The following is a 17137-nucleotide window of genomic DNA, read 5'->3' as shown; positions in this document are numbered from 1 at the left end:
TTGTTTCCCTAAAACATTGCAGGGCATATGTTTTTTACTCTGTCTGCAAAAAGATTCTCTCGCTTGCTATTCCTGAATAAAGCTAGCTGAAGTTCCTCCTGAAACGTCAAAGGGAAAAATAAATGTTTAGTAAAGAAAATGTTCCAGGGGACTGAATAGAAATGCAAATAATTAATAGAGAGAAAAGAAGAGATCTGAAATGTGCCACACCTTGTGGATAAGCCCATCATCAATTACTGAGCTGCTAAGTTTCTTGAAGAGCTCACATAGAGCTTCCACCTCACTGACCCTAACTGCCAACAACAAAGGCACAGCAAATAAGGAGAAAAAAATCTCCCATATATGATTACAATGACAAAACAAGACCATAAATAACCACATGATCTTTAAATGGTCATCCAATTACATGATACCTGTAGAAGTGTAAAGGAAAATCATGCAATTACAATGAAAAAAAACAATTAAAAGTCAAGCACACCACTTAAAAATATTCATTCTAGATTGTTCTTTAAAGTTCAAAAGATAAGATCTCAACCATCACTCTGCACAGTCATAAAGAGTAAAAATCTGAGCTTAAGAGTGTGAAATACTTCTGCAAGATGGACATCCTATCAGGTTCTCCAGCTCCAACTGGATGCTATAAACTTTTCTGTTCCAAAAAGGAAAGACCCTTTGTCTTCATAACTTTCTTCTATGCACGAGAATCTTAAAGAAGCCAAACCAGCACCCAAGTGGCAAGCAGTCTTCTTAAGATCTTTTTAAAAAATTCATTTGTGATGTACCAAAATGCATTCTCAAAGAAGCAAAGCTGCTCAACTCCACCCAAAGGAACAGCAGAAGGTGACTGGCATGGGCAGTAGACATGACAATGCGATTCAAAATCGCATCCAAGGAACAGCGGAAGGTAACAATGGAAGGTGACTGGCAGTGGGCCGTAGACATGACGATGCAATTCAATATTGTGGAGATATGCTAGGATTTGCAAAAGAAAACGTTGAATGTACGACCACAACTGAAACACAAAGAACTCAAACACAAATACAAAAACACAAAACACAACACAAAGAAGAAAGATAACTTTGAAGTGAGCGAATGAATGCAGTAAATGAAGGAAAGAGTGTACAAGATGATCAAGGGCAGAGCTGTTCAACAGTCGGTGGCTCTTGTGGGAACGGGCTGAGGGAGGTATCCATGTGTGATGTCCACGAGAGAGAGATCCTGAGTGCTGTAACCACTAGCTGGGGCTGAGATGAGGCTGAAATTGGAAGGGCACCAGGCTGGAAACCAAAACGTAGCAATCTCTAGGGCTGGAATTGGTAAACACAGCAATGTAATCCCCTGAAGATGATGGCAGCACTGAAGGCTATAGGAAGCTGAGTAACAGCAAAAGAAGATGAAAATAATGCTGAATAGGCCTGCACTGCAGTAAACGCAAGTTGTATGATGCTCACAAAGAGACTGGACAGCAGGGCGGCAACAATGGATAGCACACCAAGGGCTGGTGATGATGTGGCAACAGGCACGATAAGCTGGACAGCCACTGGAGGGAGAGCTGATGGCTGAAACCAGCAAGACAAGCGATGGGCTGAATGGTGGGCAGCCTCTCTATTTATGGATGTAGAAGGATCCTCCCATAATTAGGGCTTTGCTTATGGGGCACAAAAACACTCTAGGACGGCGCATCATTTAATGAAATTTTTGGTAATTTACATGTTTAGGGGCTGTTTTAAAGCGCTAATTGGTTTGTAATGTATTTTTAGCAAAATCACATCTATCTTCATAGCAAACTAGAAACTGTCTCACTTTTTGTCCATCTACTTGAAAAAGGTACAAGGATTCAGTTTAACCTTTCCTTGTCAATGCTTGTCGCCCAAAAAGATGGTTGTCTAGACAACCATCCAGCAGCATCATTCTTCTCTTCCCTATCACAATTCTTCTAGCCAAAAGGGCTCATTGGACCCAATATATCATCCTCATTAGGGTTCAAATCAGATCAACATCTAATCCCTCCCATCATGGACTCACTTAAGATCATCATCATCATCATCTCTGAGATCATCGCCATCTCCTTAGTCCTTCCCCAATGAGCTTGGTAGTGGCAAGCCTCCTTGTTCAATAAATTGGTGTCATGAAAATAGCTCGATGCACATTCAATTTGATGTTCAACAAAGGTATCACAAGTGACTAGCATAAACACCAAAACTAAGTGTTACATCCTTGGACATCCGGATGGGCTGCTAGGAACATCAATTAAAGTGGTCATTAAATAAACCTAGTGTGAAATAAAGCTGAACAGCACAAACAAGCAGAGATGTCACATTCTTTACAAATTCCCAATAAAAAGTGCAATAGTATCTCCATAGATTTTGTAGTAGGATTGGCCCATACTAATCAAAGCCATGACACAATCTAGGTCACGATCAACCAATTGATGAAGATAGCTTAGTTCATTCCAAAGAAGATGTTCGTCAAAAGCCACTAGCAAGCTAGCCTCTTTCTCAAGCATATTTATATACACTTCATGGTTTGCTTAAAGAAATAGTCAATGATCGTGACCCTAAGTTCACTAGCCATTTCTTGCGAATGATCCTCCACAAGTTGGAGACTCAATTGTCCATTGAGGCCGACAGATACACCAAGTGAACAAATCAAATCATGGAGAATATGTTGCGTGCATGTCTCCCTTAGACAATCTAATTGGGAGCATTATCTTCCAAAGACAGAGTTAGCTTATAACAATGCTAACCATTCAACTAAACCACCAATTATCATCAAGCTCAAGGGAATAAAAATGCAAGCCATGGTTGATTCTTGCACAACATGCAAGAGATGTTGACGATTGAAAGGGAGGGCATTATGTGGCCTAGGATCGTACAATGATCCCCACCTAGGATCCAACCTACACAAGACATGAAACAAGTAATATCTACCAATGTAAGAAACTAGACATTAGGCCCACCTCCTAGCCATAGAGCCAAATGGGCTCATCCCCAAGCTTGGGAGCTAGCAACGCTCCAAGTCACAACCATGTCCCAAGAACTAGTGTTCCATACCACCAGCCCCTACCATCCTGATGTATGAACACATCCACCAACAATAGTGATCACACAATGAATGTGCACAATAGGGCCTTGAGTCTTATAAATAGGGCTCAATTGCCCTGGCCCCTAACCCTGAAGTGTCCTCAATGCACACGCACCAAGTCAATTCATAACCACTGTGACCAATGCTACTAGCACCCATCCGAATGTCCAAGGATGTAACAATTCCCCCCTTATGAATGATTGTTGTCCTTAGTAATATCATCAAGGACGAAGAGGGAAAAATGACTCTTTAACGAGCATACCAACTCCCAAGTAGCCTCTACCTCCAAGCAGTTCTTCCACTTAGGATTAACGGTATGGAATCGTTTAGAAATTAGACCTACGGTCAAGAACCAATTCAGGTTCGAGTTGAGAAGAAGCCATGGCTTGTTGACAATGGGGCCACTTCCCATATGACTTACCAACAAGATTGGCTTGAAAGTTCAACATCTTCATTCCAAAGGGAGTTCGGTATCCATTGGTAACAGCTCTTCCGTGCCAACGCATGGAGTGAGGACCGTTCCCCTTTTGCCCCATCGTTCAGTCTCAACAGCCAAAGTCCTTTACGTTCCAGATTTGGGCTTTAACCTTCTTTCTATCCATGGTTTGACACAGCTAAGTACTCATGTGGTCTTTACCCAAGATGCTATAACCGTAGAGGACTCTTTTACAGGTTCTATTCTTTGGACACGTACTCAAGAGGGTGGGCTTTATAAGCTCATCACCCTTGCTATGTGGACTTCTCATGAGCTTGGGCTACTTTGGCATGCCTATTATAGGCATTTAAACTTTGACTCCATATGCAAGGCTTCCCAAAATAAGTTAGTGAAGGGTCTGTCAGAAGTGGAGCAAAGGTGGAAGCATAAACATGTGCTGAAATAAACTGCTGAAACACAAGACAAAGAGAGAAAAGAAAAGAACACGATACAGATGAGAACTCAGATGTATGCACGGGAAATGGAATCCATATATCTGAACACGAGACAGTCGCATACAACAGTGAGTCACTGGCTGCGTGGGCACTGGCACTGGCTCCTCTCTCCACAGAGTCTGCAGATGGTGAAGATGATGTAACTGACTGAGGAGGAGCCACTGAGTATAAATAGGCTGAAAAAGTGGGGAGCAATAATGCTGGTCGGACAGCATTAAAGCTGGCCGACTGGTGCATAAAATGCCCCAATGGCATAAAATGCCACACCAGAAAAATACCTAAAATACCTAATAAAAATGCCTAGCCCAGATCAAGCTCAGACTCACACATGAGCTGACAAATACTCTGCTAACACCCTCTCTCAGATCATGGGTGATCTGATACAATACAATAGTACAATGAAAAGGGATCATAAACTATACAACAGAGAACCACCAAGTAGAACCATGGATACCCAAGCAGTGGGTGATCAAGCCACCACCAAGGTGCCTCGGAGAGAACCTGATGTCGATGTCGATCGTACCAAACACTTGAAAATAGAGAAGATCATAGCATGTCACTGTGTCCATCACCAATGTCTCGCAGGAGCATACAAGACCATCCTGTCAAAAATGCCGCTGAACATATGTGACCATGGATTCTCCGCCTTTGGCCAGACCACCAAAGTGTCCCCTCATGTGAGCTCCAGACGAAAGCCTCCCGCTCTCTGTCAGATAACCAGCTCAACATGAACCTGGATGTCAATCCCAGCTCTAGGATTTGATTCCGCCAGACTGAAGTCGATGCGTCAGGGACGTCCCTCTCTGGAACCTGTGCACCTGTATAAAAATATAGATGAGGCGCGGCTGCCCCATCTGAACACCCGCTCACACTCCCTCTCTGGCACAAGAGAGTCGTGAGGGATGACCTCATCACCACCACTAGAAAGCAGCCGAGGAAGGGGCCACCAAGCCCTTCCCGCGATCCAAAGAAGAGGATCCCTTCCGCGCCTTGGACTTCACCTTGGTCGGAGGATCGGAGTCGGAGTCTGATGAAGGAGAGGACTCATCGGTAGAGTCATCATCCCGCTTCGTCTTCTGCTCCTTCTTCCTGGAAGCCGCTAACTTCTTGCAGTCCTTCCGCAAATGTCCCTTCTTGCCACAGTGGTAACACTGGGCCTTCGACTTCTTCTTCCCGTCACCCCTCTCTGAAGCTACATAAGCCTCACCTCCATAATGTGCCGGAAGCCGCCCCTGTAATCTCAAGGATGTCTCATGCAACTTATCATCAGGGGAAGTGCACGGAGGAGCCATATGGAGAGGAGAAGAAGAGAAGTAGAGAAGAGATGGAATTTAGAGAGGAAACACAGCCAAAACACAAGCACAGACTACAGAAAATGAGAGTTCACATGCAATAGAACCCAAAATCTGATCAATAGAAGACAAAATCTGCTGCAGAAAGTCAAAAAATCAGTCAAAAACTGCCAAAAACAGAGAAAACGGCCTGAAGTAGCAGTCACCCAGCCACGAGAGATGCTGAAGCAGCAAAACGCAGGCTGTAAACTGGAGAAAAACAGGCAGAAAACTGTCGCCAGCAGCTGCAGATGAAAAACGCAGGCAGCAGAGGGTGCGTAGGCAGCAGAGGGTGCGGAGGCAGCAGGCGATGGCAAAACTGCAAAAAACGCAGGCTGAAAACAGCCCCAAAACAGGTCGCCTGGCTGCGACAGCAGTCGTCTGATCAGCAGGGGTACAAAACAGTCCTGAAATCAGCAAGAAAACACAGCAGAAACACAAATCCTGAAAACTGATACCATGTCAGAAGTGGAGCAGCGGTGGAAGCATAAACATGTGCTGAAATAAACTGCTGAAACACAAGACAAAAAGAGAAAAGAAAAGAACACGATACAGATGAGAACTCAGATGTATGCACGGGAAATGGAATCCATATATCTGAACACGAGACAGTCGCATACAACAGTGAGTCACTGGCTGCGTGGGCACTGGCACTGGCTCCTCTCTCCACAGAGTCTGCAGATGGTGAAGATGATGTAACTGACTGAGGAGGAGCCACTGAGTATAAATAGGCTGAAAAAGTGGGGAGCAATAATGCTGGTCGGACAGCATTAAAGCTGGTCGACTGGTGCATAAAATGCCCCAATGGCATAAAATGCCACACCAGAAAAATACCCAAAATACCTAATAAAAATGCCCAGCCCAGATCAAGCTCAGACTCACACATGAGCTGACAAATACTCTGCTAACAGGGTCTCCCAAATTTTCCTCCTATTAAGACCTTGTGCCCTAGTTGCTTGCGAGGCAAGCAGCATAGGCAACCTCATCCACAAGTTGCCTCTCAAAGGGTTGCTACACCGCTTGAGTTGGTTCACACTAACTCATGCAGACCTATGGGCACACCTCCCTTGGGAGGCCAAGTGTTTGATGTTGATTGTTGATGATTTCAACAAATATGTATGACTGTACTTCTTGGAGTACAAGAGTGAGGCGTACTTCAACTTCTACAAGTGGAAGATGTTTGTTGAAACGCAAACATCTTTCAACGTTCGAGGTGCACGAGCTAATCATGACGGTGAGTTTTGCTCTAATGTTTTTTTAAAGTTTTGCAAGGATCACGGCATTTGGGTGTACTCTCATCCAAACTCATCATTAGAGAGAAGTGTAGTGAAGCGCGACAATCAGACCATGCTTGAGATGGCCCCATCGATGTTGGTGAAGGGGAGTCCCATTCCCAAACATGTGCACTAAAGGCACCGAAGGCCTCTAAGTCTCTCTCATTGCAAGATGAGTCTATCACTATTCCTCAATGGTATTAACAACTCATGGAGGATGCAGGTGCTACTCATTTTCCTACGACCCCTTCAGGCCCACATGGATCAAGCAAAATACAAGCCCAATGGAATAGTTCACTTTGTGTGAACTATGCTCTTATGTCACGAACGCTTCAAATCATGAGTCTACTATAATTGATAAGGCTCTTGCACACAGGATGTTTGGCACTGTGCTATGCAGGAGGAGCTCGACGTGATGGGGCGTAATTAGACTTGGAAGTTGGTTCTATATCCGTAGAGTGAAAGGTGATTGGTGTGAAGTGGGTAAGACTAGGTATTTGGTTTGATGGTTCCTTGGACAAGCATAAAGCTTGGCTTGTTGCCAAGGGTTTTGCACAACGTGCAAGTTTGGATTATCCAAAGACTGCCCATCACCATTGGCCTGTTTTTCAAATGAACATGAAGTTTGCCTTTTTGAACAACATACTTGAGGATGAGATTTATGTTTCACGTCCTTTTAGTTTTCTCATGCAAGGGAAGGAGAATCATGTCTATAATTGCAAAAGGCTATTTCTTGCCCCATACACCCTAAGTCCAAGTTGGTTACTACTGCAGACCCCCTTCCTAATGCTACCCAGTACAAGTGTCTTGTTGAATCACTCATCTAGCTTATCCATACCATGCCAAACATCTCTTTTGTGGTGGTGTTACTATCTGCTTTCATGAAGACTCCTACTCAAGTTCACTTGCGAGCCGCTTTGCGCATGTTATGCTACTTATAGGAGACCGATCCTACAAGATCATGTATGGAGAGGAGGGCACTCTTGTTGGATAGGGTGACTCAAATTGGGCAGGTGGTGCTCTACTATATGTTTTGCTTTTTCCCTCAGCTCAGGAGCTACCTCATGGAGTAGCAAGAAGCAGCCTGCCGTGGCCTTATCTTGTGCATAGAATGAGTCTCGTGCACTTTGATCTATAGCTTAGGAGGCAGTTTGGCTCCCTCATTAGTTGGTGGAGATTGGCTTTCCACAAACAAGACCCACCTAGCCACACATGGATAGCCAAAGTACCTAGCTTTCGCAAAGAACCTTGTGTTTCGTACTCATACTAAGTATATCGAGGTTCAATACCACTTTGTTCGGGAGCAGATCGTGGATTCTAAGTTATCACTGGCCTATCGTCCCATAGAGGACAATGCAGCAAATCTCTTCACGAAGCCTCTTCCACAAGCTTCTATGCTTCATCACATGTTGTTGGGTCTTCAAACACTCCCAAGATCTAAGAGGGGGTATTCTCCAGGGAGACATTGGAGCTCATCTTTCATCTGCCAAATGCCTTATAGTCTAGGCAGCCCCTATGACTGCTGCAATTTCCCCAAAGGATGCCACATCAGCATTGTTTGCTGCAGTCATAGCAGTAGGCCAGCATTTATTGCAGTTGGACTGCATTTTTAATGCCATTTAGGCAGGTTGACCAATTTTAGTGGATGTTGGCTATTCATATCCCCACTTGACAAGTCATAGCACACAATCAGTTCATCTTTAGCCTTTTGCAGATGCTGGTGGCTGCATATTCCATCTCCATCTTCAGTTCTGTCATCATTTTCCAACCTAGTCCGCTGCCCTCACTGACATTTTGGCCTACATGTTAGTCCATCATTGTATTCACCATCCTTTCCAAATCCAACACGAATTTCTCTTTCATTCATGTTGTCTTCTCCCTTATTTTTGTAGAAAACAACAACCAGCTATGGAGGAGAGAGAAACAAGATAGTGAATAGTAGACAGCAGACAATGTGTGAGCTCAATGACAGCTATGAATAGTAGACAGTGGACAATGTGTGAGCTCAATGACAATGTACTTGCTCAACTTTTAAAAAAGGATAGATAAAAGAACAACTAAGGTTTAGGTCTAAGATTGACCTAACCACACTTCTACCACCTAGCTAGAGTTAGGTTTATTTACTCTAGAGCCTAGTATCACTACTTTAATATCCTAAGACACTAGGTGTACACACCATACATTGACACTTTAAAGTATCCACACCACACAAATTACATTGGGCACTACCCAAATTTGGTAAATTCTAACACCCCCCTAAAGTGCCAATGTGATGAAGTACAAGAAAGATCAATCACCAAGAGGAAATAACTTCAAGGACTTTCGAAAAGCCTCAAACCTCTCACGTGGTAATGGTTTGGTGAAAATGACTGCAACATTTTCCTGTGTAGGAACATATTTCAAGTCAATCTCCTACATAACATATTTCTCTAGCATAATGATAGTGAGCCTTGATGTGTTTCGTGCAAGCATGAAACACAAGATTTCATTTTACTACAATAGTACTCTGACCATTAAAAAATGGGCATAGGACAATGGGCATAGGACCCTCCAATGAAATTTGTAGATCAGCCAATAATCTACACAGTCATACACATTTAACTATTGCTATGAAAGCTACCCTATACTCAACCTCATAAGACGAGGTAGCCATTGTAGGTTGTTACTTGCTAAACCACGAAATACATGAATGGACTAGAAAGAAACAATGTCCATTAGTAGACTATCAAGTGTCTGAGTCGTTGTAAGCCTATAGTTGCAAGTCTCCCCCCCCCCCCCCCACCCCGAGAAATAGCAATGCATACGGGTACCTTACAAATAGCAAAAGATCTACTTAACAGCTTTCAATGTACAGTTTATGGGATGTACATAAAGTTACTCACCTAAGATACTGCAAACTATATGTCACGACATTGTTGCAAAGATAAACAAGATAGCCAACAGCCTGGGTGTAAACTGCAACTTCAGACATCTCACTACCATCATGCATGGACAGTTTTAGCCATGGCTCTATCAAAGTGCTCATAAGTTTACAGTCTCGCATGTTGAACCTATGCAAAAGCTTGTCCACATATTGTGATTGTGACATGATGATACCATGCTGATTTTGGGTGAATTAAATCCTCTATTAATAGTGTAAGCAACCAATATCTAACATAGCAAAAGCATGTTTCAAATCAGCCTTAAAATTTGCAAATTTGTCTTCTCTAGGTCTAGTGAGCAACATATTATCCACATAAAAAATGATAACCAACAAGTCTCCCTTCATTTTTAATGTAGAGAGTGGGAACACTTGGACTATTTTTGAACCCAATGCTGGACAAATAAGCATCAATTTTTTAATACAATATTAAAAATAGATAAAATTGAAAACTTCCCATTATTCTAAGATAAACTCTTTCAGATACTAGAAACCAATAAGCGAAACATTGATATTTTGGATCCTTGCATTGTCAAGTCACAACTTTCCTTGTTTGTTGCACGCACATGTATACACACACACTCTCTTTACGGAACTTCATGGTAAAACCTATCATGAGGCACAAAAAGGCACAGTGGAATGACACACAAGATATATCAATAAGGAATATTTGTATTCATGATATCAAAAGATACAACATTGAGGCGCATCTCAAGATTACACCCTCATGATGCCACACATATGAGGGTTCACCCCTGAGTATAGGGAATCACACATAGAGTGGAAACCAAGCTAAGCTCAGAGTCACAACTACTTCCTAAATAGGTGTTTCTGGCTCCTACACCATGGTATAGCTACAAAGCCCATACCCTAGTTTAAAGCTTGCCAGATAAACTGAGACTGGGTGAATGGATAGATCATGGTCCTAGGAGGGTCTCCTTTTTTATAGCCCATGAAGGCGGTAGGTTGGCATGACCAACATACCATATTATTAGCCTCACTAGTCAGTCAAGGAAATTTCCAGAGAACCTTTGCTCTTTGTGGTCGCTAGGAGGATCTCCTCTTTCATAGCCCGTAAAGGCGGTAGGTTGGCATGACCAACATACCATATTATCAACCTTCACTAGTCAACCAAGGAAAATTTTGGGGGACATTCAGTCTAGGTGATCCCTAGGACCCAAAATAGGAATCCTTGATAACTCCCATGTCCCACAGCTCCATGCAATGTGTCTCAAGTTGCTACCAACTCAATTACCCCATCTAACCTGTAGACTAGACCAACATAGTCACCTTTTTTATCATTCACTCAAATAGACCTCATCCGACATACAAGTCAAGATCCACTAGACTCGCACATATTCTCCTCATAATGAGGCCCTTACAACTTTGAGCACCATGTGAAACCAGCCTTCTTTCTCGGATAGGGTGGTTTAACCTGATTAAGCACTTAATTACAGCAATCAGCAACAAATGAACATAAACTGAAATGCTCACTTTACCTTCATAAACTTGGACGGTGGACACCCTATTGGCCCCAAAACTGGCGCTCCTTTCGGTATTTCTTTAATTTCAATTGCTAATGGATAAATTACTAGCCGAGATTTCACGATCTCCTTGGCTGATTCAAAAGCCCCTTGCAGTTCCAATAATCAGCAAAGCATTCGAACAAATTGCCCCTTGATTTTCACTCAGGACTTGCTCTAATGGAACCCCAACTGGTCAAATGCTGCCCCAAGTTCACAATAGATGGGCTGGCATCTAAAATCCTCACAATTCCACAAATTTCCGGTGCTGATTTCAGTGTACAATGCCTTTGATTGACGGCACGGGTCCCAAGGTGGCTGCTAAATCCTAATTACTGCTGTAATTTTAGGGTTTACAACAGTAAACTCTCTGCTGTCCACCAAATTTGGCTGTACTCTGCTACCAATGGCTAAGAATTACTGGGAATGCTTGAGCATATACTGGAGGAGATAAGAGAATGCTGTAGAGAGAGAGAGAGAGAGAGAGAGAAAATCAGCTGAAATGTATCTTTTGATTCGTAGCTCTGATGACAAATCTAATGGCACCAACAACTTCAAGAGGGGAGTAAAACACCAACTCCTCTAGCAAGCCCTTCTCTTCTACCGCCGCCTCTCTTGAGGCGGAAGAGAAAACCTGCTGCCCCCTGTCTTGTCGCGGCGCGCGATCAGTCGTCGTCGTCTCTCAGAGCCAAATCTGATCACCTCCTCTCCCTCTACCAAGCTCAGAATGGCTGCAATTCAGCTTCCACCAGCGTCCAACAGCCTTCCCTAGTTGCATGGGAAAGTTTTGCCAAGTGGCAGCCTTCCTAATGCATTTACAATCATTAAATTAATTTTTTAGAATTAATTAATTCTGAAAATTAATTTCAGCTCTTTTGACCCTGCCCAAAATTGAACATGCCCATCTGTAATGAATTTGGCTAGGCCATTTGCAACTTGGAGTGGTCCCCAACCTCTGTTGACCCTTAGACTAGGATTAATTAATTAATTAATGCTAGTCCCTAGTTACACTACTGACACTTAATGGCCAAACAATTGTCCTAGGGTCCAACCTGGCACCAACTGACCACCAAAACCCAGTTGGCATAACTTAACACAACTTTTGCCTTTAACATCCACTGCATCCTCGGGATCCTTGGCCCGTTCCCATGAAATAACTGCCATGTGCATCACATGTGCTAAACCACCTTGCACATTTGATTAATAACTTAATCAAATGTTACTAGTAAGATTAAAGCATCTCAAAATTTCACGTCCCCATGACACCATGGATCCTTGATGGCACCTTACAGTGGGGCATTAAGCATCTCTCTCAACTATGCATGTGATAGGAACGGGGAGATCCCATTCCAAAAACAAGGAGGGAATGAGACATTAAAAATATGAAATAACAACTTCACGATTATTCAAAGACAAGACACTCCAAGAGCACACTCTAAACATCACACTACGATATTACAAACAAAATGAATGGCACATCAAATATAAAGACCAATAGATGCTGCAAAATAAGTACATACTACTAAAAAGGTCTAAAGAGTAAAGACTCAAGAGTCATAGATGTCTGAAAACCTGTTCTTGTCCGTCTTGAAAGGATGTCCCTTGCCACTAGCTGTCGTTTCTCTTGTCCTATGTTGTTGTCTCAAAGAAATCTTGACTAAGCTATTGAAATACCCATCTTCATAGGTCTATACTAATTTGGACTTACAAACACTGTTCCATCAAGTATTCATACAATCATTTCCACATATCATTTTCAATTTGCAGAAATCTACTGCCAGTGACAACTATTCATGGTCAATTGGCTTGTTTTCAATTCAATGTAATCAAACCTGTAATTTTGGTTCACGTCCTGTTAATTGTTTACCTTCATTTTTAATACAACATAGGGAAGCCCGAGAAGTTAGATTAGATGCAACACACAACATTGTGTAAGTTTTTGGTTGTGCCTAGCTCTATTGTGCTATGGCGAACATAGGTACAGCGCTGCTACTTTCTCATTACAGACTGAACTAAGTTAAACTCTGATGCTGCATCCTTAAGCATGTCCATGCATTTGTACAGAACAAAAGTGCATTTCCTGTGAACATAACTTACTCACATGGAGTTTCCGCTGCCAAGATTGCTGGATCTTCATAACCAGGAAGTTGTTTAACTGGCTTTGATCCAAAACAGCCCATGAAAAGCTCGATAGCATAGTCCAGGAACGCCAGAGAGCAATTGGGCAACACCTTTTGCACTTTTTCCAGGGAATTCTTTGGCCTGCACATGGATATCAAGAGCTGAGATCATTTTTTCTGCAGGTATGCAAAGACTAACTTCGCTTTACGTTTGACCAGACTAACTTCACTTCCTGTTTTACCCCGCAACTAGTGACTCCATTTAACTCAGTCAAGGATAGTAGAGCAACACTGTAGCGATGCTACTAGCAATGTCGTCCCATAATAATCTTTTTGGTCGAACAAAAAGCAAAAGCTTGTCTAAGGCAAAACGATTCTGAGAGGCAGCTTTTTTATTACGTGAAGGGGGAAACAGAAGCAAAACGATAAAGAGAGACATATACATTGAGAAAAGGGACAGATCTGCCAATGACTAGGTGCGAAGAATTCACAACCGGATGCGGGAATTTACCAAGGAAATGCACACCATTGAAGGCGCACCGAGGATGATGAGAGCGCCTCGAGCAGCGTACCGTAGGATGGTAGAGCGGCCTCCGCAGACGAAGCACAACGCAGGCTATGGACTGCCATTAAACGGCTGGCCCATCCCTTGCAGACAGCGACGGGACTTGCGCATACCAAACGCAAAAGTAAAGGCAGATGTCCAGTCCAGCAATGTTTTGCCGAGAGAAGCGACGGGATAGAAAGGAAAGGGCATCGGCAAAATGCCGGGCGAAGCAGAAAGGAGACTACAAATAATCGCTATGGCGGCATCCAGACACCAGTGCGAGTGTGCAAATAAGGCTGCAATCGATCAAGTGTGGACCTCCTGTCCATACGGGCGCGCCAGCGCAGAGATTGATTTGTCGTGCACTCTCCGCTCATCAAAAGAGTTGTCCGCCATGAAAATGTACGACGTGACTGCCCGACCGCCCGGGCCCGGACCTGTACTTATTTCGTTGGTTGATCTGCATTTTCCTTTTCCTAAGTTTGTGAGACGTTTTTCCCCCTTAGCCCAGCAATTTAAAAATTGACCCCTAATAATTGCAATGTAAAATATGATTTACTACAGAGTAGAGTGATTCCTTCTTCACCAGCAATGGTGGAGTGGTTCAGGTGTGGGTCAAGTAATTGGGGGTGTGTGAGTTCAAAGTTCAAACCCTCTTTCCCGTTTCTTTTGTAACACATCTGTTCGTGTCCAAGAAAGTTATGTATTCATCCAAAGTGCCTCCATTCGCATTCTTCATCGCATGTGAATCTTCCTCTCCTCTTTGATTTTGCTCCTTTGTGGCCCTCTCATATAACATGATATCGACTCTCTCTCTCTCTCTCTCTCTCTCTCTCTCTCTCTCTCTCTCTCTCAAAGGGGGACCGATCTTGATGCTCAAGCAAATGACAAATGTAGATCAAATATAAATTAGAATCTTACAAGCTCTTTTTTTTTAGTGTGAAGTCTACATGTATTGATAGAGAATAATGCATAAAGCCTACTAGAAGAGTTCCTTCAAAACCTTTGCACAATGGGCAATGCTTATCTAACAACATCCACTTTCCCACCTTATTTCTAGTGGGGAGCTTTTCCATAGTAATTATCCACAAAACCAAGTTGCATCACACAAAAGGAGTAGCCTTCCATGCCTCTTGAACTAAAGTCCTTTTTTTAAAACCAATATAGTGGGATCAAAGACTTTTCACAAACCATAGGATCTAATAATACAATCTTCTTTCAAATTCTCAAGAGCAGATCTGAGTTTAGATATAGGCACCTCATCAAGACTAAGATGATTTCAACCAAAGTTGATCCTCAATCTTGGTGGGCTAGTCTTGTTTGACCTTAGAAAGCACTTGAATAAACCGTTCCTATTCTTTTTCTATCAAAAGAAATCACTATTTAGCTTCATCAATAGAAATCCAATTTTGCATCCACAAATTCCACACATCATTCCATGTCACAGTGGCCTTTACATTGTAGTTTGTGAGCTCTCCTTTGTATACAACCAATAAAGCTCCATCTGATTAGTAGCGGTAGTTGTAGTGAACCAAGTGGACATATTAAGGAAGGCATCACCTTTCTCAATAGGATTCCACTCCACTTGAACCAACTGATTTTTCCAAGCATCCACTAGAAGCTACACCACATCATAAATCTTGATTTCAACTTTATCTTTGGCGATTAACTTCTATTGATCATTATTGAAGTAATTGTTGGATATCCCTTTACATACTCCAGGGGTTGAAAAACCAATAGTTGGGTAAATTATGGAATTCTCAAGTTTCTATAACTTCATTTGGGGATCCATCCATTGTGATGTAAGTACTAGACATGTAATATACCAAGTGGATAGCTAAGTCATCTTCATCAAGAAATTATGGAAACTCTCCACCATTTTAATAAATTAAGCCTCGCCTAGATTGTTATAATGTTATTAGACTTCAAACTTGAAGGGAATCAAAGAGCAACCTATGAAATCACTCTACTCCTCTCCAAGTCTTCCCTTTCACTAGAGCTAGTAAAATTCATGACCATAGGATCACCACCCACCATAGTTGAGGCAAATTATGAAGTTTTTGGAGCCACCTATTGCTAAATTTAATTGCCCTTCCATATAACAACCTAACACCCATGCCATGCAGAGACTTATTAGTTGTTATTTGAGCCCAAGGCGGCACAAAATGCCAAGTCTGGTGAGTGTCATTATTCTAGAGGAAGTTTTTTGACTGCCTTTCAATTTTGTCCCACAAGAACTTGGCAAATGGGTAGACCATTACCACAAACACAAAGTAAATCTATAATACATACTTTTAAAACCACCATTTTACTAGAGGGAGGATAATGGTTCCTTGGCACAATATTCCAATTTTTGCAAACATTTTGAGTTAGCCAATCAAATCATTGCTTTTATGTAATTCCCAACCCTACTAGACACTCCACATACCTTATAATTTTACCAATACCACCTAACTCCTACAAGATACCAAAGGTCACTTTTGTGGGACAACCTTAGCACCTCAATCTTATCTATACTCACTCTTGATCCTAAGACATTTTGGCCAACAAAGTAAGACATGCATTTGATACCACAAAAAACAACAAAGATGCTAAAGAGAAACCATACCAAATGGATCTAAAGAGAGTGAAAGAGTTTCTTAGGTAGCTATTGATAAAAGCTATGAGGAAACATTGGTAAACAAAGCTTTTACCATTCTACAAAAAGTGGACCCAAAGCCCATCCTTCCAAGAGTGATGATTATAAAATCCTATCTCATTGTATTACATGCCTTATCTAGGAGAAGTTTTATCCTGACGATATCCTTTTCTTGTTCACACTTCTAAAAAAGGAAACATTATCATTGAAAATATATCAAGAATCTAGGAATGGATAAATTTTAATGAGACAGACAATTTCAATCCCTATAGCATCCACTAACTCCAACAATTTGAGAGGCTCTATTCTCCTATCCTAGAGGATGTAGGCCTTCATGTCACCTCTTGGATTCACACACACACACACACACTCTCTCTCTCTCTCTCTCTCTCTCTCTCTCTCTCTCTCTCTCTCTCTCTCTCTCTCTCTCTCTCTCTCTCTCTCTCTCTCTCTCTCTCTCTCTCTCTCTCTCTCTCTCTCTCTCTCTCTCTCTCTCTCTCTCACACAATGAGAGAATAAAAAAGAGAGATTGTTTGTTAACAATAGATTTAGCAAAGGATTGTGTAAGATAAGAATGGTCAACATTGGATTTAGTAAAGACTGTGTAACATAAGAACTGTTGAGTAATGGGATTTGGAGGATTCTCTCTTTCCAACCTTTTAATGTTGAGAGACAAAGGGTGTGGCAAGTTGATATTATGTATCCAAAGGTTCCTTTCATTCCTTATTTCAAGTATGTTTTTGCTAAATGATATTTTAAACCCGTAGCTT

General features: G+C 42.1%; 1 protein-coding gene across 2 annotated transcripts in view; it reads right to left on the bottom strand.

The window, feature by feature from the left end:
• Positions 1-14136, bottom strand: part of LOC148020078 (calcineurin B-like protein 1) — a 52131-nt gene extending 37995 nt beyond the window's left edge. Inside the window, exons 1-4 of one of the 2 annotated variants that reach the window (XM_087700355.1) lie at positions 13694-14136; positions 13164-13324; positions 211-293; positions 39-98 (exon numbers count right to left, since the gene is read on the bottom strand). In XM_087700355.1, the coding sequence (XP_087556481.1) occupies positions 39-98; positions 211-293; positions 13164-13324; positions 13694-13812 (423 nt within the window). In that variant the 5' untranslated portion in view covers positions 13813-14136. Of the gene's footprint in view, positions 1-38; positions 99-210; positions 294-13163; positions 13325-13424; positions 13525-13693 lie in introns of those variants that run through there. The other variant, XM_087700356.1, reaches the window with a different exon arrangement.
• Positions 14137-17137: the final 3001 nt, after the last annotated feature.

This window comes from Lygodium microphyllum, chromosome 19 (genome assembly GCF_053477565.2).
Source record: "Lygodium microphyllum isolate KBCC chromosome 19, Lygodium_microphyllum_v1.1.10, whole genome shotgun sequence".
NCBI classification, from domain to species: Eukaryota; Viridiplantae; Streptophyta; class Polypodiopsida; order Schizaeales; family Lygodiaceae; genus Lygodium; species Lygodium microphyllum.
The sequence above is the reverse complement of the archived record's forward strand: the minus strand, read 5'-3'. Positions and strand labels throughout refer to the sequence as shown.